We start from the raw sequence: 27,907 nt of genomic DNA, 5'->3' as shown, positions 1-27,907 counted from the left end.
AAGTAATGTCAGGAATTTTATTTTTTAAGGAGCCTATTTTGCACATTCGTATCTGTCTGAAGTTCAAACTGATCATATGGTTTACGGAAGTTCACTACGTCTGCTTACTGTTTTCCAATAGCAGACGACAGTTATGAAATTCAGCTTCAAAATCCGTCCGCATCTGACGGACTGCCCGATTTCGATATCCCGAACAAATTCTCTTAGCGCTCGAAAAACCGAAAGTGATTAATGAAATCACGAATACCGCGAATTGCGGCAGAGTGCGCTCGAAACATCGGTGCTAACTGATGAGGTACGGGAGATAAGTGTCTGGCCATTAACCATCCGATATCCAGCCAAGTTCTGAACAAAACTTGACTGGTATCACATGACGGTGTTTGTTAGTTCTAATCGCATCCTCTTTGAACGAAGTGGAGGCAGGCGCCCTCTTGTGAGCAACAGACGAGTGTTTCAGCAGTTAGACGTCGCCCTTAGCTAGTGTTGCGTTAGTTCGATAATCCAACACAGGTGCCGCAAGAAATCCTTGCAACTGCTCCTTACTGGCCCCAGTGTGGCCTTCCGTTCTTGCAAAGCGCAAGAAATTAGGTCTGAGTCATACAAATATAAGAAAGAAAAGAAAGTAAGAAAGAAAGAAATGGAGCGATCTAGAAAGCGCATGCCGCGAACGAATATGCTGCGCCGGTCGGTTCGAGCTCCCTATTGGTTCTAGGTTCAACAGCGCTGCATTATATTATACCAGACGCCGTCACAGAAGCACGCAAAAGAAAAAAAAGAAAGAGCCGCTTCTGGGTGTTGGGTTCGCAGACGGCTGGCCCGTTCGCGCGGCGTCGCCGGTCGTCCACTCGTTGCGGGTGCCTTGCGTTGCCTGCGTGCCGTCGCCAGCAGTTCCGCTCCGCGATTCTGGCGTTTATCGGCCACGCCGACAGCTCCCGAAGGCTTCCTCTCGAGGAGAACTAAACGTGCAGCGGCATCAAACCCCGGTGGTCTCTCCGATCCGACTGCACCCTATAAAGGTCATGGCGTACACTCCGGGTGAGTCTTGTTTACAATATATCGAAGGCGTCGCTTACAGCGGTGTGGGCAACGTGACGATCATCATCAGCCTATTTTCTTTTTTTTATGTCTGCCGCAAGGCTGAGGCCTCTCTCCCTTGGATATCCATTTACCCTTGTCTTGCGCTAGCTGATTTCAACTTGCGGCTGCAAATTGCCTGATTCCACCACCCCTACCCGTTTTACCTAGCTCTCTGCCGTCCTCGACTGCGCTTCCCTTCCCTTGGCACCCATTCTGTAACTCTAATGCTACCCCGTTCATCTACACTATACGCATTACATGGCCTGCCTGGCTTCATGTCTTTTTTTTTTCTTTCTTAATGTCAGCTAGTATGTCAGCCATCCCCGTTTGCTCTCTGATCCACAGCGCTCTCTTCCTGTCTCTTAACGTTACGCCTAACATTTTTCGTAACATTGGTCTTTGCACGGTCGGACGTAATAATAATAATACATAAAAAAATACAGGCTTGCCGGCTTTCAGCGCCGAAGTCGTCGGCGAAATGAAGCATGCTCGACTTCAAGCAGTGCAGGCAGCGTTCGCGGCTTCTCGACTCTGCTTCCACCGGAGCACCGAACGAGATCTCTTTTTCCTTCTTTCTTTTTGTTTTAACACGCTTGCCACAGAGATATCTTCTCTCCCAACACTTGCGATGATACGGATCATGCGTGCTTTAAGGTTGTAAACAAGGCGCCACAGATGCCTCAAAGGTGGGTTCTTGTCAGCTGCGACATGACAACTGCGTAACAATGAACGGTGACCGCACGCGCTACATCATTTCTTTGTTCGTGGTAAAGCGGCATTGCAAGTGCGCTGAAAGTCAGAAAAATTTACTGCGTTTATTTATTTTTATTTTTATTTATTGATACTGCAATCCCCACCGGGATTTTAGCAGGGTGGGTTACAATACATGAGAGAAAATACAACATAGGCTTTTGCGCGTAAGGAAGAGCTAGACAACTGCGCAGAACTTGCGTGCGCTTGTGATAAGCACGCCAATGTATAGATATGTAAAACGAATACGTAGCATAATGCGGTCCTAAGGTCGTCTGCAAGAAGAACAGGATTGATCGCCCTGCATTACTCATGCATGTCTTGAAGTACCGACATGGTGGCTCTATTAGAGAGCTGCTGCTGCATTGCGAACAAACGACAGTCTGACAATATCTCCGGCGTGTACACTTTTGGCTGCGTGCGATGAAAACGAACACAACATGCTATTACAACGTGTTCCAGTTGGAGTCATTGGCGGCCTGTCGTGAGAGGCGTGAATGGTGATCAAGCTCTATAGGAAGAAACGTGGGGATGACTCACAGCGGCGAGATAATGTGTCTCAGTTTCTGCGACATCCTGCTGAAAGAATGCGGGGAGGAACTCGCCTCGCAGCACGAAGCCTTAAATAGCTTTTCTTTTTTTTTTTTTGCCTTCACTGCTAGTAGTTTATGCCGACTGTTTAACCAACCACGCAACGTCTCTACTGCCAAGGAAATTAAGATCGATTAATTCTAGCGTTCTAGAAGGACGAGACTACTGAGACTAATTCTGAGACTAATTCCAATATTTTTCGATTTTTCAAGTTGCGAGAAATTAAAAAAAAATATTTACCTAGGACAAGTGCCTCATCGGAAAAACTTGTCACGCATAAATAAGTTAAATTCTGGTGATAAGATGCCCGTTTCTGCAATTTTTGTAGTTGTTACTGTTGCTGCTACTCCTTCTATTGTCGATGCTGCACTTATTTTTGATGATACTAATATTGCCGCTGCCGTTTGTCGATTTAAATTCAATCTAGGCTCTTCTCGTGACTCCTTTTGCTCTTCGAGCAGCTGTCTTACTTTTCTATATGTGAAGACAGTGCCGTCGCCGGCTGGAACGCGACCATTCTCACGTGAAAAAGAAGACCATAACGCACTCATTGCTTGATTGATTGATTGATTCTAGCGCGCAGGGTATATATATATTATATATATATATTATTATAACATATATATATATATATATATATATATATATATATATATATATATATATATATATATATATATATATATATATATATATATATATATATATATTTAAAGGATGTTTCAACGAACATACAAAATTTTTTAAAGGTTGCCTGTGGTAGGTTGCTCAGTTCTAGTTTGAGCCGGTCTACTCGAAGCGACGGACACTACTTGCACAAAATATTTAAATTCAAAATCGACGAATTAACAAAAATTCACTAATTATCTTTTTAGCTAATTATCTTATAACCCATATTGCAATTTACAAATTCTAGAAGTGGACTTCACAAGGCGGATCCACTTGGAACGAATTCTCAGGACGACACCAGTTTCGAGATATAAATTCCCGAACTTTGCGGAGAAATGCGTCGGCGTTCCAGTTACTTGTGTGCTTCAGTGCATGAAACGACGGGTTGGTAACAAATTAACTGCATTTCGGAGAAATGCACTGCCAATGCATTTCTCCGCAAAATTCGGGAATTCATATCTCGAAACTGGTGTCATCTTGAAAATTCGTTCCAAGTGGATCCGCCTTGCGAACTCCACGGCTAGAATTTCTAAATTGCAATATGGGCCATAATGTAATTAGTTAGAAACTTAATTATTGATTTTATTCATTAATTAGTCGATATTGCATCTCAATTTTGTTGGCAAGTATCGTCCGTCGCTTTGAGTAGACCAGCTCATGAACTAGAATTGTGATATCTGCCACAAGCAACTTTTAAAGATTTTTGAAAGTGTTCGCTAATACACCCTGTATTCCTGATCCTGTGATTCAACGCTTCACAAGCAGTGAAGCGTTGAATCACAGGATCCGGCAGTGAACCAAGTCAAAGAATAAAAACACGGTGCAAGATCTGACCATACGACCTACAGTGTTCGGTCGCCAGACTTTAACAGTTTAGCTAACGTTAGCTGGGGTACCCCACGTAAGTCATGCGACAAGCAAAAATAACGAGTTTGGGAATTGTTTAGGCCGGTGTCCTTTGAATCATTTTATTTCACATTCAAGAGATAGCAAAGTTCTTCAAGCAACAAAAATTAAGCACTTAGAAAATATTGGCATTTTGAAAACTTCTTTTTCAAAAATAACTCGGGACGTAAAGGGTTAAAGATATGTGAACTCAAACCAAATAAGTCTAACTGCAACACAGAACATTAGTTGCCTTGCTTCATTGCCAGCCTCAGGCACTGCAATTTATTTTATGGTTTCGCACCGACTTACCCACAAAAGTGGACGAAATTCATGCGTCTTTGGCATAACACAGCACTCAGAATGCACAACTAAACAAATGAAAATTAACTGGCAACCTAAATAAACCAAGGGGAACCTTCACTAATTCTAGAGCAGGAAGCTTCACGCTCGGCTGAATATGCTGTGCCAAGTATCTCAGTCGAACAAGGGTGGTGACCATCATGTGCAGTGCCTCGTACCTGCTTTCTTGTTTATTGCTCATGCCACAGCGATCGATTAATCGCAATTAAATCATTGATCGAAAATTTAGAGAGTTAAAATTGTCCTGCAAAAGACACTACTGGTAATAAAATCACTAGCAGCGCTTGTCGAATGGGCGCCGCAGTGCTACAGTTGTACTGCCGAGAGGGGCCGAGCCCCTCCTTAAACAACGGAAGGGGGGCCGCCCCCACCCGCCTGACTTTAAGCACTAAAACTAGCGTGGACTCCCCGTGGAGCGTATCGTGGTCACATATGGCTAATGATGCTCGCCGCCCGCATTCTGCACACAAAGTATGATAAGCAACTTTGCTCTTCACAAGTTTGGGTTATGAGGGTGTTGTATTTGATGCCCTAGGCCAGGTTTAGTTGTCAAGGAAAGTTGCACGATCCCCGTATGAATGTCGAAATGGTTTCAGTTGGCTCACAGGAGCAATCCTCTCACTGCCGCTTGTAGTGCTTTCCAGGTCACCACTGGCCCGGCGGAGTCACAGGAGTCTTTAGGTCTGTGATCTTGTACTCTCCTTTAAAAGTTGTTGCAAGCTTTGTCATACCATCGTTAATGGATTGTTGGTATTGGTGAAAGACGTACTGATCCACAGAAAAGATGTCACAATGTGTTTTGTCCCAATGGTGTTGACGACCTTGCTGAGCTCTGGCAGCGTTCTCTTCTGCTGCATCTCGAGCCTTAGTTAAGTCTAGAAGACTTCCTTCGAAAGCCTCACACCTTGGACGGCGTCAACCTCTCCGTTGGTAGTAGTGGTATGTACCCTTCGATGGGCGAGAACTGTAAAGAGATATTCATTCTTGTGCTCGCGTCGAATGCGGCGGCAGTGAGTTTCTTTTTCTAAAACGATGAGTCGGTGCAGCAGGCCTTCCTGGTCACAACAAGTGTAGTGTTACTTTTCTCGACTAGGCCATTGTTCGCCGTGCGGCATAGGCGACTGAGAAGTGTTGCTTGGAATGCCTTGGAGCAAGAGAAAGGATGAATCACTTCGTTTGTAGAAGTTGCAGAGACGGCACCGGCCACTATAAGACGCGTGGCAAAGTTTATAACATTGATGATGCATCTGTCGTTGTCACATATCACTGCGGCATAGTCGAGGGAAATTGTGGAGAATGGGACCTCGGTTACCGGCATGAGTCCCATTACACCGGCGTTCTTTGCGGCTGTGCGATTGTTGTTTTTCGACAAGTTTGACATCCGCCAACATACTGTGTCGCCATAGAAGTCATTTGCGGCCACTAGTAGCGGTCTTGTGCCTTCTTCCGCGGGCACCTTGCATCCAAAAGTCCGCTGTTGTCACGTGCCAGTTCAAGAACAGACTGTCACAATTTACGGGGCACAAAAATTGTGCTCAAATTGAGGGATGGGCGAAGGGTACAGAACGTCGCCTATGACAAGAAAGCCCTGAAGTGCTTCATCATCGGTTAACAGACGGTGGCGTCTAGTTTTGCACTCCTCGTCCTCGTCTTGAAGTTGACAAAGTGTTCTCATTGCGTGTAGGGAACCACAGGCAAGATACGTCAACGTATCTTCGATTGCGTTCAGCTTGACATGCTTGTGCTACACGGTGAACTCAAACTCTACAAGTTCAATTAAAATACCGGTAAAGTGCCACGATGGTTTCATGTTTGTTGTGAGACAAACCACAATCCAATTATCTGTCAGCAGACAAGACTTACTATGAAGAAGATAATACCAAAATTTGTGACATGCAGCCAATGCACCACCAGACAATCCTATACATTGCTGCGCGACTTCTCGGCAGAGAACAACGCTCTATACTTGCATAGTCGATCACCGCATCATTACCATATTGGCACTGTGGCAGTACAGTCCCGAGGGCAGAGGTAGAGGCATCCGTGGTCACAGTAGTTGGGGCAGAGGGAGGAAAATTACCAAGACTTTGCCCTGAGGTAAGGGCATCACGCATGGCCTGGGACGCAGAGTCACAGTCAGGAGTCCGCTTATATATGCCACTTCTTACAACCGTCTGAAGGGGATCCGCAAATTTATGGCGAAGGTTGAGATGAATCGTTGGTAGAAGTTCGCGGTTTGAATTCGAGAAAGCACTTTTCGGGCAGTAGTTGGCGTTGGTATATTCAAGATAGCTTCTACGTTTGGTGAGTTTTGGTAGTTTCCATCTTTGAAATAGCATAACCAAGAAACGTCAGGGATGGTGCAGTGATCTGTCACTTAGGAAGTGAGATAGTGGAGCCAGCTTTTTGCAGCAGTGTGAGAATGTTATCCTGGAAGTTAGTCGCGATTAGCAATATATACCTTCGCATTTCCGGTGTCAAGACAGCAAGTTCTCAATGAGTATGCACGTAGCCTTTTCGAATGTATCAGTGACATTCTTGAATTTCAATGAACATTCATCAGTGTTCATTGAAATGTGCCACGACGTGACGAATAATATCCTGAAATGATCTTGTGAACGGACTTGCATTTGCCAATAGGCAAACTTCGAGTTTATGCAAGAAAATAGTGAGCAGCTAGCGATATCGTCAATAACAACAGCAGTACCTGGCATGTGCTGAGCGACAATGAACCTTCGTTTATTAGGTGGGATGTAGTTCTTTGTGCGTTCAGAGACAACACAACAGAGACAATCCAAGGACTGGACGATGGCAGGAAGACTCCTTTTGTAAGAAGCTCTTCACGGTGGCGTTCCATGAATTCATGGTCAGCCTTGCTATATCAGTAAAGCCGGCAGGCACATGGCAGTAAGCCTGGAACAAGGCCAATAGAATATTGAGACTCTTCGCAAAGGCCAAGATTATTATAAACACTGGCGATAAGATTAATATGTTGACGCAGGACGAGTTGGAGTTCAGTGCCTTCTTGCACTAAATGTTACAGAAAATGAGGAACGCGTAACGGAAGATGTGTACTGCCAATATTGACATCCTTTACGCTAAGTGCATTTGGTTCACACGGCATTACTTCAGGTAAACAACTTTCACGACATGCCAGTGATAACCATGACCGTTGAGTCCCGTCCGGCAAACGCACGAACTGCAGGCAGCCTGTGAATGACACTTTATAAAAGAAGTAGTGCGACTAGGCAAAGTAGCAGCATTGGGCATTTATAGTAACACTTTTTCTTGGCATTGCAACACAACACTTGTACTTGAAAGGCGAATTTTCGTTCGGTGAGGTGGCTGTACAAGAACGTCGGCGTGAGCTTCCTCAAAGCCATCCCCAAGAATCAGGGGTAACGGGTTTCGAGCCATGACTCGGTCCTCAAGCAATGCGGAAACAGGCCCAACAGTAATTCGAGTGGAGAATGTACGTACCAGCTGCCGTTGCAGTGTCATCACCTACGACAGTTATGGATGTCTTTGTCTATGGCAAAAGGTGGTGAACCTATTTACATTCTGCGAGAGTGTGTTTTGTTCAGAACCACCCACTAAAAAGTTGTCTATAGTACCTGTATAACTGCAATGTGTACTGAAATTACAGCACACTGAATATGAGCAAAGCGAGAAATAAATAAATAAAAGGTAAATGCGGGAGCCAACGTTTCAACAAATGGACTTGGCTCATCAGTCTTTAATTTCCATCTCCCGCCTTCCCCATGTTTTCCCGCCCCCCTGAATAAGTGATTCACCTAGTGGCTCTGAATCCTCAAGGTATGCCATGTAAGGAAAGTTCTCTTGCTGGTTGGATGACTGAGAGGCATTGGAGTTGAACTGAGGGCACTCAATGCAAGATAGTCGACTCGAAGGCTGTTATAGCGCAGGGCGTTGTTTAAGACTTGTCCGGGCGGTGAGCAGAAGCGCCATGTTTTGAGCTGACTGCAAGGAAGCTTGTTGGTCAAGTGGCAAGAATGGAATGCGACGTGATGAAAATGAATGTTTAATGCGATTAGCATTCTTGGGATACCACACGCACTTTTTTGGGTCCGTCCGTCCGTCCGTCCGTCCGTCCGTCCGTCCGTCCGTCCGTCCGTCCGTCCGTCCGTCCGTCCGTCGGTCGGTCGGTCGGTCGGTCGGTCGGTCGGTCGGTCGGTCGGTCGGTCGGTCGGTCGGTCTGTCTGCCTGCCTGCCTGCCTGCCTGCCTGCCTGCCTGCCTGCCTGCCTGCCTGCCTGCCTGCCTGCCTGCCTGCCTGCCTGCCTGCCTGCCTGCCTGCCTGCCTGCCTGCCTGCCTGCCTGCCTGCCTGCCTGCCTGCCTGCCTGCCTGCCTGCCTGCCTGCCTGCCTGCCTGCCTGCCTGCCTGCCTGCCTGCCTGCCTGCCTGCCTGCCTGCCTGCCTGCCTGCCTGCCTGCCTGCCTGCCTGCCTGCCTGCCTGCCTGCCTGCCTGCCTGCCTGCCTGCCTGCCTGCCTGCCTGCCTGCCTGCCTGCCTGCCTGCCTGCCTGCCTGCCTGCCTGCCTGCCTGCCTGCCTGCCTGCCTGCCTGCCTGCCTGCCTGCCTGCCTGCCTGCCTGCCTGCCTGCCTGCCTGCCTGCCTGCCTGCCTGCCTGCCTGCCTGCCTGCCTGCCTGCCTGCCTGCCTGCCTGCCTGCCTGCCTGCCTGCCTGCCTGCCTGCCTGCCTGCCTGCCTGCCTGCCTGCCTGCCTGCCTGCCTGCCTGCCTGCCTGCCTGCCTGCCTGCCTGCCTGCCTGCCTGCCTGCCTGCCTGCCTGCCTGCCTGCCTGCCTGCCTGCCTGCCTGCCTGCCTGCCTGCCTGCCTGCCTGCCTGCCTGCCTGCCTGCCTGCCTGCCTGCCTGCCTGCCTGCCTGCCTGCCTGCCTGCCTGCCTGCCTGCCTGCCTGCCTGCCTGCCTGCCTGCCTGCCTGCCTGCCTGCCTGCCTGCCTGCCTGCCTGCCTGCCTGCCTGCCTGCCTGCCTGCCTGCCTGCCTGCCTGCCTGCCTGCCTGCCTGCCTGCCTGCCTGCCTGCCTGCCTGCCTGCCTGCCTGCCTGCCTGCCTGCCTGCCTGCCTGCCTGCCTGCCTGCCTGCCTGCCTGCCTGCCTGCCTGCCTGCCTGCCTGCCTGCCTGCCTGCCTGCCTGCCTGCCTGCCTGCCTGCCTGCCTGCCTGCCTGCCTGCCTGCCTGCCTGCCTGCCTGCCTGCCTGCCTGCCTGCCTGCCTGCCTGCCTGCCTGCCTGCCTGCCTGCCTGCCTGCCTGCCTGCCTGCCTGCCTGCCTGCCTGCCTGCCTGCCTGCCTGCCTGCCTGCCTGCCTGCCTGCCTGCCTGCCTGCCTGCCTGCCTGCCTGCCTGCCTGCCTGCCTGCCTGCCTGCCTGCCTGCCTGCCTGCCTGCCTGCCTGCCTGCCTGCCTGCCTGCCTGCCTGCCTGCCTGCCTGCCTGCCTGCCTGCCTGCCTGCCTGCCTGCCTGCCTGCCTGCCTGCCTGCCTGCCTGCCTGCCTGCCTGCCTGCCTGCCTGCCTGCCTGCCTGCCTGCCTGCCTGCCTGCCTGCCTGCCTGCCTGCCTGCCTGCCTGCCTGCCTGCCTGCCTGCCTGCCTGCCTGCCTGCCTGCCTGCCTGCCTGCCTGCCTGCCTGCCTGCCTGCCTGCCTGCCTGCCTGCCTGCCTGCCTGCCTGCCTGCCTGCCTGCCTGCCTGCCTGCCTGCCTGCCTGCCTGCCTGCCTGCCTGCCTGCCTGCCTGCCTGCCTGCCTGCCTGCCTGCCTGCCTGCCTGCCTGCCTGCCTGCCTGCCTGCCTGCCTGCCTGCCTGCCTGCCTGCCTGCCTGCCTGCCTGCCTGCCTGCCTGCCTGCCTGCCTGCCTGCCTGCCTGCCTGCCTGCCTGCCTGCCTGCCTGCCTGCCTGCCTGCCTGCCTGCCTGCCTGCCTGCCTGCCTGCCTGCCTGCCTGCCTGCCTGCCTGCCTGCCTGCCTGCCTGCCTGCCTGCCTGCCTGCCTGCCTGCCTGCCTGCCTGCCTGCCTGCCTGCCTGCCTGCCTGCCTGCCTGCCTGCCTGCCTGCCTGCCTGCCTGCCTGCCTGCCTGCCTGCCTGCCTGCCTGCCTGCCTGCCTGCCTGCCTGCCTGCCTGCCTGCCTGCCTGCCTGCCTGCCTGCCTGCCTGCCTGCCTGCCTGCCTGCCTGCCTGCCTGCCTGCCTGCCTGCCTGCCTGCCTGCCTGCCTGCCTGCCTGCCTGCCTGCCTGCCTGCCTGCCTGCCTGCCTGCCTGCCTGCCTGCCTGCCTGCCTGCCTGCCTGCCTGCCTGCCTGCCTGCCTGCCTGCCTGCCTGCCTGCCTGCCTGCCTGCCTGCCTGCCTGCCTGCCTGCCTGCCTGCCTGCCTGCCTGCCTGCCTGCCTGCCTGCCTGCCTGCCTGCCTGCCTGCCTGCCTGCCTGCCTGCCTGCCTGCCTGCCTGCCTGCCTGCCTGCCTGCCTGCCTGCCTGCCTGCCTGCCTGCCTGCCTGCCTGCCTGCCTGCCTGCCTGCCTGCCTGCCTGCCTGCCTGCCTGCCTGCCTGCCTGCCTGCCTGCCTGCCTGCCTGCCTGCCTGCCTGCCTGCCTGCCTGCCTGCCTGCCTGCCTGCCTGCCTGCCTGCCTGCCTGCCTGCCTGCCTGCCTGCCTGCCTGCCTGCCTGCCTGCCTGCCTGCCTGCCTGCCTGCCTGCCTGCCTGCCTGCCTGCCTGCCTGCCTGCCTGCCTGCCTGCCTGCCTGCCTGCCTGCCTGCCTGCCTGCCTGCCTGCCTGCCTGCCTGCCTGCCTGCCTGCCTGCCTGCCTGCCTGCCTGCCTGCCTGCCTGCCTGCCTGCCTGCCTGCCTGCCTGCCTGCCTGCCTGCCTGCCTGCCTGCCTGCCTGCCTGCCTGCCTGCCTGCCTGCCTGCCTGCCTGCCTGCCTGCCTGCCTGCCTGCCTGCCTGCCTGCCTGCCTGCCTGCCTGCCTGCCTGCCTGCCTGCCTGCCTGCCTGCCTGCCTGCCTGCCTGCCTGCCTGCCTGCCTGCCTGCCTGCCTGCCTGCCTGCCTGCCTGCCTGCCTGCCTGCCTGCCTGCCTGCCTGCCTGCCTGCCTGCCTGCCTGCCTGCCTGCCTGCCTGCCTGCCTGCCTGCCTGCCTGCCTGCCTGCCTGCCTGCCTGCCTGCCTGCCTGCCTGCCTGCCTGCCTGCCTGCCTGCCTGCCTGCCTGCCTGCCTGCCTGCCTGCCTGCCTGCCTGCCTGCCTGCCTGCCTGCCTGCCTGCCTGCCTGCCTGCCTGCCTGCCTGCCTGCCTGCCTGCCTGCCTGCCTGCCTGCCTGCCTGCCTGCCTGCCTGCCTGCCTGCCTGCCTGCCTGCCTGCCTGCCTGCCTGCCTGCCTGCCTGCCTGCCTGCCTGCCTGCCTGCCTGCCTGCCTGCCTGCCTGCCTGCCTGCCTGCCTGCCTGCCTGCCTGCCTGCCTGCCTGCCTGCCTGCCTGCCTGCCTGCCTGCCTGCCTGCCTGCCTGCCTGCCTGCCTGCCTGCCTGCCTGCCTGCCTGCCTGCCTGCCTGCCTGCCTGCCTGCCTGCCTGCCTGCCTGCCTGCCTGCCTGCCTGCCTGCCTGCCTGCCTGCCTGCCTGCCTGCCTGCCTGCCTGCCTGCCTGCCTGCCTGCCTGCCTGCCTGCCTGCCTGCCTGCCTGCCTGCCTGCCTGCCTGCCTGCCTGCCTGCCTGCCTGCCTGCCTGCCTGCCTGCCTGCCTGCCTGCCTGCCTGCCTGCCTGCCTGCCTGCCTGCCTGCCTGCCTGCCTGCCTGCCTGCCTGCCTGCCTGCCTGCCTGCCTGCCTGCCTGCCTGCCTGCCTGCCTGCCTGCCTGCCTGCCTGCCTGCCTGCCTGCCTGCCTGCCTGCCTGCCTGCCTGCCTGCCTGCCTGCCTGCCTGCCTGCCTGCCTGCCTGCCTGCCTGCCTGCCTGCCTGCCTGCCTGCCTGCCTGCCTGCCTGCCTGCCTGCCTGCCTGCCTGCCTGCCTGCCTGCCTGCCTGCCTGCCTGCCTGCCTGCCTGCCTGCCTGCCTGCCTGCCTGCCTGCCTGCCTGCCTGCCTGCCTGCCTGCCTGCCTGCCTGCCTGCCTGCCTGCCTGCCTGCCTGCCTGCCTGCCTGCCTGCCTGCCTGCCTGCCTGCCTGCCTGCCTGCCTGCCTGCCTGCCTGCCTGCCTGCCTGCCTGCCTGCCTGCCTGCCTGCCTGCCTGCCTGCCTGCCTGCCTGCCTGCCTGCCTGCCTGCCTGCCTGCCTGCCTGCCTGCCTGCCTGCCTGCCTGCCTGCCTGCCTGCCTGCCTGCCTGCCTGCCTGCCTGCCTGCCTGCCTGCCTGCCTGCCTGCCTGCCTGCCTGCCTGCCTGCCTGCCTGCCTGCCTGCCTGCCTGCCTGCCTGCCTGCCTGCCTGCCTGCCTGCCTGCCTGCCTGCCTGCCTGCCTGCCTGCCTGCCTGCCTGCCTGCCTGCCTGCCTGCCTGCCTGCCTGCCTGCCTGCCTGCCTGCCTGCCTGCCTGCCTGCCTGCCTGCCTGCCTGCCTGCCTGCCTGCCTGCCTGCCTGCCTGCCTGCCTGCCTGCCTGCCTGCCTGCCTGCCTGCCTGCCTGCCTGCCTGCCTGCCTGCCTGCCTGCCTGCCTGCCTGCCTGCCTGCCTGCCTGCCTGCCTGCCTGCCTGCCTGCCTGCCTGCCTGCCTGCCTGCCTGCCTGCCTGCCTGCCTGCCTGCCTGCCTGCCTGCCTGCCTGCCTGCCTGCCTGCCTGCCTGCCTGCCTGCCTGCCTGCCTGCCTGCCTGCCTGCCTGCCTGCCTGCCTGCCTGCCTGCCTGCCTGCCTGCCTGCCTGCCTGCCTGCCTGCCTGCCTGCCTGCCTGCCTGCCTGCCTGCCTGCCTGCCTGCCTGCCTGCCTGCCTGCCTGCCTGCCTGCCTGCCTGCCTGCCTGCCTGCCTGCCTGCCTGCCTGCCTGCCTGCCTGCCTGCCTGCCTGCCTGCCTGCCTGCCTGCCTGCCTGCCTGCCTGCCTGCCTGCCTGCCTGCCTGCCTGCCTGCCTGCCTGCCTGCCTGCCTGCCTGCCTGCCTGCCTGCCTGCCTGCCTGCCTGCCTGCCTGCCTGCCTGCCTGCCTGCCTGCCTGCCTGCCTGCCTGCCTGCCTGCCTGCCTGCCTGCCTGCCTGCCTGCCTGCCTGCCTGCCTGCCTGCCTGCCTGCCTGCCTGCCTGCCTGCCTGCCTGCCTGCCTGCCTGCCTGCCTGCCTGCCTGCCTGCCTGCCTGCCTGCCTGCCTGCCTGCCTGCCTGCCTGCCTGCCTGCCTGCCTGCCTGCCTGCCTGCCTGCCTGCCTGCCTGCCTGCCTGCCTGCCTGCCTGCCTGCCTGCCTGCCTGCCTGCCTGCCTGCCTGCCTGCCTGCCTGCCTGCCTGCCTGCCTGCCTGCCTGCCTGCCTGCCTGCCTGCCTGCCTGCCTGCCTGCCTGCCTGCCTGCCTGCCTGCCTGCCTGCCTGCCTGCCTGCCTGCCTGCCTGCCTGCCTGCCTGCCTGCCTGCCTGCCTGCCTGCCTGCCTGCCTGCCTGCCTGCCTGCCTGCCTGCCTGCCTGCCTGCCTGCCTGCCTGCCTGCCTGCCTGCCTGCCTGCCTGCCTGCCTGCCTGCCTGCCTGCCTGCCTGCCTGCCTGCCTGCCTGCCTGCCTGCCTGCCTGCCTGCCTGCCTGCCTGCCTGCCTGCCTGCCTGCCTGCCTGCCTGCCTGCCTGCCTGCCTGCCTGCCTGCCTGCCTGCCTGCCTGCCTGCCTGCCTGCCTGCCTGCCTGCCTGCCTGCCTGCCTGCCTGCCTGCCTGCCTGCCTGCCTGCCTGCCTGCCTGCCTGCCTGCCTGCCTGCCTGCCTGCCTGCCTGCCTGCCTGCCTGCCTGCCTGCCTGCCTGCCTGCCTGCCTGCCTGCCTGCCTGCCTGCCTGCCTGCCTGCCTGCCTGCCTGCCTGCCTGCCTGCCTGCCTGCCTGCCTGCCTGCCTGCCTGCCTGCCTGCCTGCCTGCCTGCCTGCCTGCCTGCCTGCCTGCCTGCCTGCCTGCCTGCCTGCCTGCCTGCCTGCCTGCCTGCCTGCCTGCCTGCCTGCCTGCCTGCCTGCCTGCCTGCCTGCCTGCCTGCCTGCCTGCCTGCCTGCCTGCCTGCCTGCCTGCCTGCCTGCCTGCCTGCCTGCCTGCCTGCCTGCCTGCCTGCCTGCCTGCCTGCCTGCCTGCCTGCCTGCCTGCCTGCCTGCCTGCCTGCCTGCCTGCCTGCCTGCCTGCCTGCCTGCCTGCCTGCCTGCCTGCCTGCCTGCCTGCCTGCCTGCCTGCCTGCCTGCCTGCCTGCCTGCCTGCCTGCCTGCCTGCCTGCCTGCCTGCCTGCCTGCCTGCCTGCCTGCCTGCCTGCCTGCCTGCCTGCCTGCCTGCCTGCCTGCCTGCCTGCCTGCCTGCCTGCCTGCCTGCCTGCCTGCCTGCCTGCCTGCCTGCCTGCCTGCCTGCCTGCCTGCCTGCCTGCCTGCCTGCCTGCCTGCCTGCCTGCCTGCCTGCCTGCCTGCCTGCCTGCCTGCCTGCCTGCCTGCCTGCCTGCCTGCCTGCCTGCCTGCCTGCCTGCCTGCCTGCCTGCCTGCCTGCCTGCCTGCCTGCCTGCCTGCCTGCCTGCCTGCCTGCCTGCCTGCCTGCCTGCCTGCCTGCCTGCCTGCCTGCCTGCCTGCCTGCCTGCCTGCCTGCCTGCCTGCCTGCCTGCCTGCCTGCCTGCCTGCCTGCCTGCCTGCCTGCCTGCCTGCCTGCCTGCCTGCCTGCCTGCCTGCCTGCCTGCCTGCCTGCCTGCCTGCCTGCCTGCCTGCCTGCCTGCCTGCCTGCCTGCCTGCCTGCCTGCCTGCCTGCCTGCCTGCCTGCCTGCCTGCCTGCCTGCCTGCCTGCCTGCCTGCCTGCCTGCCTGCCTGCCTGCCTGCCTGCCTGCCTGCCTGCCTGCCTGCCTGCCTGCCTGCCTGCCTGCCTGCCTGCCTGCCTGCCTGCCTGCCTGCCTGCCTGCCTGCCTGCCTGCCTGCCTGCCTGCCTGCCTGCCTGCCTGCCTGCCTGCCTGCCTGCCTGCCTGCCTGCCTGCCTGCCTGCCTGCCTGCCTGCCTGCCTGCCTGCCTGCCTGCCTGCCTGCCTGCCTGCCTGCCTGCCTGCCTGCCTGCCTGCCTGCCTGCCTGCCTGCCTGCCTGCCTGCCTGCCTGCCTGCCTGCCTGCCTGCCTGCCTGCCTGCCTGCCTGCCTGCCTGCCTGCCTGCCTGCCTGCCTGCCTGCCTGCCTGCCTGCCTGCCTGCCTGCCTGCCTGCCTGCCTGCCTGCCTGCCTGCCTGCCTGCCTGCCTGCCTGCCTGCCTGCCTGCCTGCCTGCCTGCCTGCCTGCCTGCCTGCCTGCCTGCCTGCCTGCCTGCCTGCCTGCCTGCCTGCCTGCCTGCCTGCCTGCCTGCCTGCCTGCCTGCCTGCCTGCCTGCCTGCCTGCCTGCCTGCCTGCCTGCCTGCCTGCCTGCCTGCCTGCCTGCCTGCCTGCCTGCCTGCCTGCCTGCCTGCCTGCCTGCCTGCCTGCCTGCCTGCCTGCCTGCCTGCCTGCCTGCCTGCCTGCCTGCCTGCCTGCCTGCCTGCCTGCCTGCCTGCCTGCCTGCCTGCCTGCCTGCCTGCCTGCCTGCCTGCCTGCCTGCCTGCCTGCCTGCCTGCCTGCCTGCCTGCCTGCCTGCCTGCCTGCCTGCCTGCCTGCCTGCCTGCCTGCCTGCCTGCCTGCCTGCCTGCCTGCCTGCCTGCCTGCCTGCCTGCCTGCCTGCCTGCCTGCCTGCCTGCCTGCCTGCCTGCCTGCCTGCCTGCCTGCCTGCCTGCCTGCCTGCCTGCCTGCCTGCCTGCCTGCCTGCCTGCCTGCCTGCCTGCCTGCCTGCCTGCCTGCCTGCCTGCCTGCCTGCCTGCCTGCCTGCCTGCCTGCCTGCCTGCCTGCCTGCCTGCCTGCCTGCCTGCCTGCCTGCCTGCCTGCCTGCCTGCCTGCCTGCCTGCCTGCCTGCCTGCCTGCCTGCCTGCCTGCCTGCCTGCCTGCCTGCCTGCCTGCCTGCCTGCCTGCCTGCCTGCCTGCCTGCCTGCCTGCCTGCCTGCCTGCCTGCCTGCCTGCCTGCCTGCCTGCCTGCCTGCCTGCCTGCCTGCCTGCCTGCCTGCCTGCCTGCCTGCCTGCCTGCCTGCCTGCCTGCCTGCCTGCCTGCCTGCCTGCCTGCCTGCCTGCCTGCCTGCCTGCCTGCCTGCCTGCCTGCCTGCCTGCCTGCCTGCCTGCCTGCCTGCCTGCCTGCCTGCCTGCCTGCCTGCCTGCCTGCCTGCCTGCCTGCCTGCCTGCCTGCCTGCCTGCCTGCCTGCCTGCCTGCCTGCCTGCCTGCCTGCCTGCCTGCCTGCCTGCCTGCCTGCCTGCCTGCCTGCCTGCCTGCCTGCCTGCCTGCCTGCCTGCCTGCCTGCCTGCCTGCCTGCCTGCCTGCCTGCCTGCCTGCCTGCCTGCCTGCCTGCCTGCCTGCCTGCCTGCCTGCCTGCCTGCCTGCCTGCCTGCCTGCCTGCCTGCCTGCCTGCCTGCCTGCCTGCCTGCCTGCCTGCCTGCCTGCCTGCCTGCCTGCCTGCCTGCCTGCCTGCCTGCCTGCCTGCCTGCCTGCCTGCCTGCCTGCCTGCCTGCCTGCCTGCCTGCCTGCCTGCCTGCCTGCCTGCCTGCCTGCCTGCCTGCCTGCCTGCCTGCCTGCCTGCCTGCCTGCCTGCCTGCCTGCCTGCCTGCCTGCCTGCCTGCCTGCCTGCCTGCCTGCCTGCCTGCCTGCCTGCCTGCCTGCCTGCCTGCCTGCCTGCCTGCCTGCCTGCCTGCCTGCCTGCCTGCCTGCCTGCCTGCCTGCCTGCCTGCCTGCCTGCCTGCCTGCCTGCCTGCCTGCCTGCCTGCCTGCCTGCCTGCCTGCCTGCCTGCCTGCCTGCCTGCCTGCCTGCCTGCCTGCCTGCCTGCCTGCCTGCCTGCCTGCCTGCCTGCCTGCCTGCCTGCCTGCCTGCCTGCCTGCCTGCCTGCCTGCCTGCCTGCCTGCCTGCCTGCCTGCCTGCCTGCCTGCCTGCCTGCCTGCCTGCCTGCCTGCCTGCCTGCCTGCCTGCCTGCCTGCCTGCCTGCCTGCCTGCCTGCCTGCCTGCCTGCCTGCCTGCCTGCCTGCCTGCCTGCCTGCCTGCCTGCCTGCCTGCCTGCCTGCCTGCCTGCCTGCCTGCCTGCCTGCCTGCCTGCCTGCCTGCCTGCCTGCCTGCCTGCCTGCCTGCCTGCCTGCCTGCCTGCCTGCCTGCCTGCCTGCCTGCCTGCCTGCCTGCCTGCCTGCCTGCCTGCCTGCCTGCCTGCCTGCCTGCCTGCCTGCCTGCCTGCCTGCCTGCCTGCCTGCCTGCCTGCCTGCCTGCCTGCCTGCCTGCCTGCCTGCCTGCCTGCCTGCCTGCCTGCCTGCCTGCCTGCCTGCCTGCCTGCCTGCCTGCCTGCCTGCCTGCCTGCCTGCCTGCCTGCCTGCCTGCCTGCCTGCCTGCCTGCCTGCCTGCCTGCCTGCCTGCCTGCCTGCCTGCCTGCCTGCCTGCCTGCCTGCCTGCCTGCCTGCCTGCCTGCCTGCCTGCCTGCCTGCCTGCCTGCCTGCCTGCCTGCCTGCCTGCCTGCCTGCCTGCCTGCCTGCCTGCCTGCCTGCCTGCCTGCCTGCCTGCCTGCCTGCCTGCCTGCCTGCCTGCCTGCCTGCCTGCCTGCCTGCCTGCCTGCCTGCCTGCCTGCCTGCCTGCCTGCCTGCCTGCCTGCCTGCCTGCCTGCCTGCCTGCCTGCCTGCCTGCCTGCCTGCCTGCCTGCCTGCCTGCCTGCCTGCCTGCCTGCCTGCCTGCCTGCCTGCCTGCCTGCCTGCCTGCCTGCCTGCCTGCCTGCCTGCCTGCCTGCCTGCCTGCCTGCCTGCCTGCCTGCCTGCCTGCCTGCCTGCCTGCCTGCCTGCCTGCCTGCCTGCCTGCCTGCCTGCCTGCCTGCCTGCCTGCCTGCCTGCCTGCCTGCCTGCCTGCCTGCCTGCCTGCCTGCCTGCCTGCCTGCCTGCCTGCCTGCCTGCCTGCCTGCCTGCCTGCCTGCCTGCCTGCCTGCCTGCCTGCCTGCCTGCCTGCCTGCCTGCCTGCCTGCCTGCCTGCCTGCCTGCCTGCCTGCCTGCCTGCCTGCCTGCCTGCCTGCCTGCCTGCCTGCCTGCCTGCCTGCCTGCCTGCCTGCCTGCCTGCCTGCCTGCCTGCCTGCCTGCCTGCCTGCCTGCCTGCCTGCCTGCCTGCCTGCCTGCCTGCCTGCCTGCCTGCCTGCCTGCCTGCCTGCCTGCCTGCCTGCCTGCCTGCCTGCCTGCCTGCCTGCCTGCCTGCCTGCCTGCCTGCCTGCCTGCCTGCCTGCCTGCCTGCCTGCCTGCCTGCCTGCCTGCCTGCCTGCCTGCCTGCCTGCCTGCCTGCCTGCCTGCCTGCCTGCCTGCCTGCCTGCCTGCCTGCCTGCCTGCCTGCCTGCCTGCCTGCCTGCCTGCCTGCCTGCCTGCCTGCCTGCCTGCCTGCCTGCCTGCCTGCCTGCCTGCCTGCCTGCCTGCCTGCCTGCCTGCCTGCCTGCCTGCCTGCCTGCCTGCCTGCCTGCCTGCCTGCCTGCCTGCCTGCCTGCCTGCCTGCCTGCCTGCCTGCCTGCCTGCCTGCCTGCCTGCCTGCCTGCCTGCCTGCCTGCCTGCCTGCCTGCCTGCCTGCCTGCCTGCCTGCCTGCCTGCCTGCCTGCCTGCCTGCCTGCCTGCCTGCCTGCCTGCCTGCCTGCCTGCCTGCCTGCCTGCCTGCCTGCCTGCCTGCCTGCCTGCCTGCCTGCCTGCCTGCCTGCCTGCCTGCCTGCCTGCCTGCCTGCCTGCCTGCCTGCCTGCCTGCCTGCCTGCCTGCCTGCCTGCCTGCCTGCCTGCCTGCCTGCCTGCCTGCCTGCCTGCCTGCCTGCCTGCCTGCCTGCCTGCCTGCCTGCCTGCCTGCCTGCCTGCCTGCCTGCCTGCCTGCCTGCCTGCCTGCCTGCCTGCCTGCCTGCCTGCCTGCCTGCCTGCCTGCCTGCCTGCCTGCCTGCCTGCCTGCCTGCCTGCCTGCCTGCCTGCCTGCCTGCCTGCCTGCCTGCCTGCCTGCCTGCCTGCTCGCTCGTCCGTCCGTCCGTCCGTCCGTCCGTCCGTCCGTGACCGTTTTCCCACCAGCTTGGGCCACTGAGATTGGCTAGCCCATGGTCTAATGGGTAGCGCATCCGGCGGATGTGCTGAGGCAAGAGAGTTCGAACCAACCGTCACACGAACTTTGGTCACTGGGTATGTGGACCCGCCGTGGTTGCTCAGTGGCTATGGTGTTGGGCTGCTGAGCACGAGGTCACGGGACCGAATCCCGGCCATGGCGGCCGCATTTCGATGGGGGCGAAATGCGAAAACACCCGCGTACTTAGGTTTAGGTGCACGTTAAAGAACCCCAGGTGGTCAAAATTTCCGGAGTCCCCCACTACGGCGTGCCTCATAATCAGAAAGTGGTTTTGGCACGTAAAACCCATAATTTAATTAATTAATTTAACTGGTTATGTGGCATTGGGTATGCGCCGCTGTTCAGTGAACCTCTCTGATGCCAACTTGGAGCCCTGGATAATGTGCCACTCAGTCTGGACCGCTCTTCAACGAACCTGACGCCAACTTGGGCCACAGTGCGTGCTACTACGCGCCGCTCTTCAGTATTCCTCTTTGATGCCAACTTGACCCGCCGTGGTTGCTCAGTGGCTATGGTGTTGGGCTGCTGAGCACGAGGTCGCGGGATCGAATCCCGGCCACGGCGGCCGCATTTCGATGGGGGCGAAATGCGAAAACACCCGTGTGCTTAGATTTAGGTGCACGTTAAAGAACCCCAGGTGGTCAAAATTTCCGGAGTCCTCCACTACGGCGTGCCTCATAATCAGAAAGTGGTTTTGGCACGTAAAACCCCAAATATTATTATTATGCCAACTTGGGTAACGATGCATGTGCGACTGCCTTGTTCCTCTCTTCAGCGACAAAAAAATATCCTTTAAATTTATCCGTAGCTCGGCGTAATCGAACCCGCGCCGTGCGCGGACTTCGCTCGAGAGGGCTCGTCATGTGTCAGTATGACAGTGTTCTTAAAACAGCGCTTGTGACTGAGGACGAAAAGTACACAAACGACAGAACGGGCGCTGAACTTCCAACTAGCGTTTATTTCAACTAACCAGCTACATCATACATAGTGCGCGTCAGACGCATAACACACACATCATTATACAAAAGATTGCAAAAGTCAAATTAATGCGTGTGTCCAGACGCCTGGAAAGAAATAAAACTTCTTTTTCGTGCAGCGCCAAAGGTGGGCAGTTGACACACTGACCACCTGCTTTCGTTATATAACACGCTCCAACTATTTTACTTTTTGTCTCAGCTTTTCCTTTGCTTAAAAAATTGTGTTAGCAAACGTGGGTATGCGTGCACACTTTTTTGCAGTGTTCTGCGAAGTGGCTTCCGTATCCTTTTCGAACGTCATTATTGTACTGTACGCGATAACAGATGCTGAGCATCCTGCCTACTTAGTCTTTCTACTTGGCTTGACACACTAGGCTCGATAGATCTGATGACCACATGACTTTCGTAAAGGTGTCTTTAAAAATGAATTGATCTAAGAACACATGACCTAAAAGGCTATATCTTGACCTAAAACAAATGATATTGTTTTAGGTGAAGACATAACATTTTCTTTAATCCTTGTTAATCCGCATTCCATACCAGAGGCAACACCAATTTTATATATCCCTCATAATGTTGTTGCAAAAGATGACTTAGTTTATGTCGTTACCTTAAAAAATGTACACTCGAATCATCAGCATATATATTTGACGTCAACAGCTTAACCTAATCAGGAAAATATTATTTGAAAAAACAACTTGCCGATTGCAACTTCAAACGCTCCTTTATGACTGCGCGATTCTTTCGCGGACATTGATATAAATCGTGCCTGGGCTTTAGTATCACCTGCATAACCGTGAGACGCATGCACACCAAGATACATGCCGCCCAATCTGTAAATTGTCCTCTCCCTTCGCAAGCACACTGGCTTCATGGTGCCCTCGGTAAGATGGCGCCAGTCCGGTATCCATTTCGGAATTTTTTCTCCACTAATGAACTCTGTCCCATATAACCTACACTTATACGATAAATGCAGTGCGAAATAAACGACTACATAAAAGCACATATATAGCACACATCATAGGCGCCTACGTAAACTCTACAATGCTTTCCAGCTGGGCTAGTCGACTCCTACTATTCCAAGATTCAGCGGACACTTTCTTTTGACAGCATGAAGCAAAGAAAAATATGTCAGTTATGTGTCGTCTTCTTTCTTTTCATGTTGTTAAAAGACCCTCCGGTAAATGTCAAACCATACTTCCAAATTCCGCCACAAACATGAACTGTCGCAACTTGGCGCTTGTAAGTTTGCGTTCGTCGTCGTGCTCCTAAGGCCTCGTTTATTTCGCGCCACTTCATTCATTATATCGATGTACCAAGTATGCCAAGCGGCAGTGCTCTTGCACCCTTCTGTATTACATGCTCTTACAACTGCAGACCTCCCTGCCTTTCCTCTCTTTGTTATCTCTCTTTCTTGCCAAGCTGGATTTCTATTCCTACGACGACGTTCAGAAAGAAATGTTCCTTGCCTTCTGCTGCAGCCCCAACCCCGACGGTGATAGTGGTGCCTACACAGTCGCTGACAGCCACGCCGATGCAGATGCGCTGCCCACACTGCTGCCATGAAATCATGACGCAGACAAAGAAGACGGTCGGCCTGTGCACCTACATCATGGTGGGAGTGTGCTGCTTCTTCTGGTGAGTAACGCGTATTCTGGGGAATCATTTTTTGTGGTTGTTTTGACCATATTTTTATAGTTTGTTATATTCAACATGTATATTATGATGTATTTATTATATGCAGTGTAGTTGTGCTTGTCATGTAGCTTTCTTCTTTCTTTCTGAATAACGTGATGCTGTTCACCGTGTAATTACCGTTATACGGTACATGGATTACAGGAAGTCTCGTGATCAGTCTTTTGGCCATGAGGCTTACAGATTAATGTATTCTTTGAAATGTATTGTTCATATTTATGGGAGCGTAAAAATTGAAATGAAATTAAATGCACATGCATGCAGGCATTCTTCGTGAAGAAGCTGCATAAGTGGCCCGTGGAACTCTCTTGCCCGTGATTAAGCGCTCACAGTCTGCAGACTCATTCATTCATTCACAAAACTTTATTAGTGTCCTGAAGCCCGGTATTTTCAGACCGAGGCGGGCCGCGTCCACGTCGGCACCGCCAGGCCGAGCCTTATGGCGTCATCATGGACCCTCTGGACAGCCCGTAGCTGATCTTGATATGAAGAGCTTGTTATCAACTTGTGCCAGTAAAGCCATTTTTCTTCCGGGTCGGCGAGAGTCGCGGGACAGCCCGCCAGCATGTGTCTGATGTCAATGATGCCAGCGCATACGTTACATTCTTGCCTAATTTCTCTTTCGGGGTGAATTTTATTTATGAAATACGGAGTGGGGTACGTCCCGGTTTGCAGTAAACGTAGCGTCACTGCCTGAGCCCTGTTCAATTTTACGTGTGGCAGAGGGAATTGCCTACGCCCCAAGTAGTAATATTTAGTGATGTCGTTGTAAGTTAGTAACTGATCTTTATGTTCCCCGGAATGGTAGTGGGCGTCGGTTCGGTTCTGACCGGTACGGCAAGCAAGTCCTCGTGCCAGGTCGTTCGTCACCTCGTTGAGGTTGGGCCGAGTCTCGTCCACTTGTCCCATATGTGCAGGAAACCATCGGATTTCTGTTTTGATAGTTTCGACCTTGTCGATAATTTTAGCCGCAGTCCCAGCTACATAGCCTTTGTCAAAGCTCTTAATTGCTGCTTTGGAATCGCTATAGATGAAAGACCATTTACGGTTCCTGATGGCTAGAGCAATCGCGGCTTGCTCCGCCACCGTGGAATCCTTAGTGAAGATGGTGACGGCGTCCCGTACCTCGCCCCGGCTGTCGACCACCACGGCGGTGTAGGCCTCTTTGCCTTGGACCCAGGCAGCGTCTACAAGGGCCGCCTGTTGTCCTAGCTGTTCAATTTCTTTCAACAAAGCTTTCGCTCTCCTGGTCTGTCGGTATATCGCGGCGCCTCTAACAACCTTCTCTCTTGTAGCCTTTGTCTCTGACCATAGACACAGCAGATGGCGATCATCCGCTGAAGACACGGGGACAGAGCACTTTTGAGCACTTCGCCAGGTAAACCTTGGTCTGGGCTGGGCCCCAACCTGACCCCCACACCCAGGTTGCGCAAACTGCCCAGCCCGAAGTCTCCGGAGTGAAACGTTCTCCAACCGAGTGAGATTACGAGGAAGGGAGCTTCAGGAAGATTACAGGAAGATTCGAGCACTTGAGTCTCGTCACAGAACGGGTTTACGGGCTAGAACGGTGGTAGCGCGAGTCCAACGAAAGTAGGAGGCCTGTCAAGAGAAGAAAAAAAGTGATTGGTATATATGTAAAAAAAACAAGCAGATGGTTAAGAGCAATGTAAAGACGTAGTGATGAACAGCGGACGAACGCGGCAAGCCTGAAGCCAACATTTTAGCAAGGGGACAAAGAGTCAGTTTTTGCCCTGACGAACTCAAGTCTCCTTGCCGAATCGTCGGCTATACAGGCTGAGGTTTTCTTTGTTCGCCTACCGTTGATCCCTTTGCAAGGCTTTTGGGGCAAGCGACATGCCGAAGGCCCAACGTGTTGCCTCACTGCAAAATCTTACTTGGTATATAGGAAGTGTGCTGACACTTTTCTGTGAAGTCTGCAGACGTCTTGTGGACTTTAGGCCTTCCAGACATTATTGCATGTTTATAGACGTTCCGCTTATAAGCCGCTAGGTAATCTGCCGACCGCGGTGGCTCAAGAAAACCAATAACGTTTCTTCCTGACAGTCTGTAGAACATACAGGCAAAAGGAGAAGCCTATCAGAAGGAAAAGAGGTCTACGAGTAGCCTGTAGACAATATGTACTGTATAAATTGATATCTATAAACGTTGAAGCCGACGCATGTAGCGGTAATTGATAACTTTAAGTTGCTGCTGCATTGCCGTAGGATGAGAAGAAAACTGCCTTGGCTTGAGAAGCACCGAATGAGTTCATTTCTGAGATGTCAATCAACTGAGAGACCAGATCGACAAAACTGATATCTGAGGCATGGTTATTTATTTATTTATTTATTTATTTATTTATTTATTTATTTATTTATTTACTACATATAGCCACATTGGAACGTGGTCCTTTGTAGAGCCGGCTACACTAAAACCCCAAATGCACAACTTTGGAGAGAATACAAAAAAGAAAGCTAGAAGTAAGCAACAACAAGCATTCTGGCTGTGATGCTCTGTTAACCAGAGGTTGATCAGGTTGGTGTGCGAATATGGATGTTGCGTCTACGTGCACATGAGTGGACTCTTTCACTTCTCTTTGATGGTTAACCGTCCCAGGTACCAGATTATGCTTTCGGTGCTGGCATCTGTGTGCTCTTCGTGTGCTTGTGACGAGTTCGTCCGTATATAACGCGCGTGTCGATATTTTCTTCTTGCTTTGTTTGTGTTTCTTTTTCTACCCGAGTAATGTGTTTCGGTATTACAGGTCAAACGGCCCTAGCGAAGTTTACTTTGTGGCTTTGTGGCTTTGTGGCTTTGTTTACACGGTGGCTTAGCGGCTGCGGCGCTGCGCGTGCTAATCACGAGGTCACGGTTTCGATTCCCGGCCGCGGCTGCCGCGGTTTCGATGGCACGGGGATGCAGTAGTGCTCGTGCACCGTGCTCCGGATGCGCGTTTAAGAAACCCGGGTGAACAAAATTAATCCGGAGTTCCCGGCCACTGTGACGTGCCTCATAATCAGATCGTGGTTTTTTGACACGCAAAACCGCACAATTTATTTTATTTTTTTGTCACACTATAGCCTTTTCGTGCTTTCCTTGTATGTACGGCTGCTGTTTTTTTCTTTTGCCATTAATGTTAGTGGTGGTGATATTGCTTTTCGGTGATGATTGTGGTTTTCTTTCTCTTTTTTTCTTTTTGTAGTAGTTGTGTTTCTCTTCTTTAAAAAAAAAAAACGCGCTCGCGTGTGTGCAGTTTACCCTGCTTCTGGGTGCCCTTTGTGGTGGACGCGTGGAAGGACACCGCCCACAGCTGCCCCAACTGTCACATTACGCTGGGAGAGCGCCGGATGCTGTGAACGCGACGGGACACCGGCAGCCGCCGCCGCCGCCGCCTACGTAAACAGGAAACGGCGCACGGACTGACGCGGCTTCTGCTGTGCGTTGCTGACGGCGAGGATGACGTGCGGCGGAAGGAGCGGCGACGACCACGTGTCCGCGCTAACCTCGCGCAAGCTTGTCACGTTCACGTGCCAGAGGCGAACTCGTGGACTCTGCGTTTTGTGCGCGTGCGAAGAGGGTAGAGCTGCGTGTGTGCAATGGCTCGTTCCCGCTGCTGTATTCGTCCGTATCGTGTGGTCGGCGTAGCACACACAGACTTCGAGAAAGGCCGTAATCCGCGCCACTAGGTCTGTCATACTGAGATTCCTAAGCGGCGCTGAAAAGGACAATGGCAGGTGTAAGAACGACCACACACGTTTTCATATCCGTCCTTCTCTTTTTAGCCCTACTTAGGAATCCCAGTTTGACAGGTATAGAGAAGACGCGAGGAAAAAATTTGTCGTTCACCCGAACTTTCCCTCGCACTGGCATTGTACTCTGCCTTCCGCATTTCTGCGGAACTAGTATGTGTGGTTGCACTATAGAAAATGTGCGAGTGTTTGAGCTCAGAAAGAAAGCAAGTGAACGTAAAGGCTACGCGCTTTCAGAAAATCTCATTTCGGCAATAATTTCCGGTAGTTTCTATTCAGTAACTTACGTGGTGATTAAGTTGGAGACATTCTTCGTGGACATTTTCATTTCAACTGGTGGCAATTAGTTTGGCAATCTTCCTTGAAGACCACTCTCAGTAAACATCATGGCAATTGACTTGACCATTTCCTTGACTCTCTTCAAACTACCTTTCGTGCGCTAATTAGTTTCGCAACCTTCTTGGTTGAGCCTTTTCGAAGTAAACCACGCGATATGAGTAGACAGTCTTCTTCGCTTACACATTATGAGTACACGTCTTCCCTGAGCGCTTTCAGAGACATCTCGCGTGAAAAGCGTGTTCAATTGGGCTGATTGGCACCTATGGGAACTTGAAAGTAACAGCGCTAAGTGCACGACCAAGACGAGAGTCGACAAACACAAGTGGTGCAAGTGGTGGCGGCGTGAGCTTCGTTCCAGATTCTCGCAGAAAGTGTTCCTGAGAGCCAGAAAGAAAAGAACCCAACGTCGAAGCCAATCGCAAAGTATCGAGATAGAGTGAAAAGCTTAGTGGTGAGTCAAGGAGAGGAAAGAAAGGGGGTCCAAAATAAAACGACGCACTCGCCGGGCCACATATGCTCAGGCGGATAATCGCTTAGCTTTCGTCAACCTCGCCTCACGAGGGTTCGTTGATCACTATAAATGAACGGCAAGAGAAAGGAATACCGCGTTATTGGTGCCTTACAAATGCGGAAGCATTGATTACGAGGCAGAGAAAGGTCGTTCATAGCCCTTGTTTGCTTAACGCTATAAAGCTTGAGTTTTCTTTTCAACAAATCACCATGCAATTAGTCTGACAATGATGTTAATGGGGATGATGATGACCACGCTGAACGTAGGTGGCCGCTAAATACTGCATCAAGAGGCCCTATACGAGATGGAAATGCGACCTCCGATAGCATTTTCAGGCAGGATAACAAAGGCGCGGATTGAATCAACAACAAAAGTAGAGCACATATTATGAAAAATAACAATTATACAGGTAAGCATAAAGCCGGAAAGCATAAATACAATATAAAAGATAAACAAAGTTGAACAACGGGCGTTACCCAAATTCAACGTGTGCAGTGCAATGAAGTACGAAAACACGAACTGTGGCATACAACTACGCGCGCGTATAAGGTAAACCAGCGAGTGGAAAAAATACAGTTCGGTACTAGTCAGCTTGCAGTGCCTGGAAATATAATAATTAGGAGAAATGTAACAGCTAATGCAGCGATTAGGTATTTGTTTTTATTTCTTTTGTTTCGTGTGCTTCAAGGCTAACGCTAAACAGAGTCTGGCATTTATTTTTTGAACGAAAATGGGTGAGAGCACATCGTTACAGATATTACCAATCTGTCAATTGGAGGAGGAAAAGGCTGACTTTTTTTTTTATTTTATATGCGGTTGTTAACGCGCAGAGGTATACATTCCGCCGAGAACTCAATAAACAAATGTACAGGCAGAAAAAAAAATTCCTTAGCTCTCTTCGTAATTTTTTTCATCACTGGAGCAAAAAGGCAAGAAACAAATAAAAAAAGTTCGAGTATTCTAAAATCAGAGCTCAGTACGATTCTGCGTCGTTTGTACGAAATTCAAACAACTTTGACGTGACTATTAAGTGGTTCTTGTTTTTCGGCCACACGTATTTTTTGGCGCTGAA

General features: G+C 57.3%; 1 protein-coding gene across 1 annotated transcript; it reads left to right on the top strand.

Annotated features, from left to right (window-relative positions):
- Positions 1 to 671: 671 nt before the first annotated feature.
- Positions 672 to 26,382, top strand: LOC142585770 (lipopolysaccharide-induced tumor necrosis factor-alpha factor homolog). Its single transcript, XM_075696762.1, has 3 exons — positions 672 to 1,035; positions 22,023 to 22,179; positions 25,490 to 26,382. Exons 1-3 carry the CDS (start codon positions 1,020 to 1,022, stop codon positions 25,590 to 25,592), a joined length of 276 nt encoding a protein of 91 aa, XP_075552877.1. The 5' UTR covers positions 672 to 1,019; the 3' UTR covers positions 25,593 to 26,382.
- Positions 26,383 to 27,907: the final 1,525 nt, after the last annotated feature.

The sequence above is a fragment of the Dermacentor variabilis genome, chromosome 6, assembly GCF_050947875.1.
Source record: "Dermacentor variabilis isolate Ectoservices chromosome 6, ASM5094787v1, whole genome shotgun sequence".
In the NCBI taxonomy this organism is placed as follows: domain Eukaryota; kingdom Metazoa; phylum Arthropoda; class Arachnida; order Ixodida; family Ixodidae; genus Dermacentor; species Dermacentor variabilis.
The sequence above is the reverse complement of the archived record's forward strand: the minus strand, read 5'-3'. Positions and strand labels throughout refer to the sequence as shown.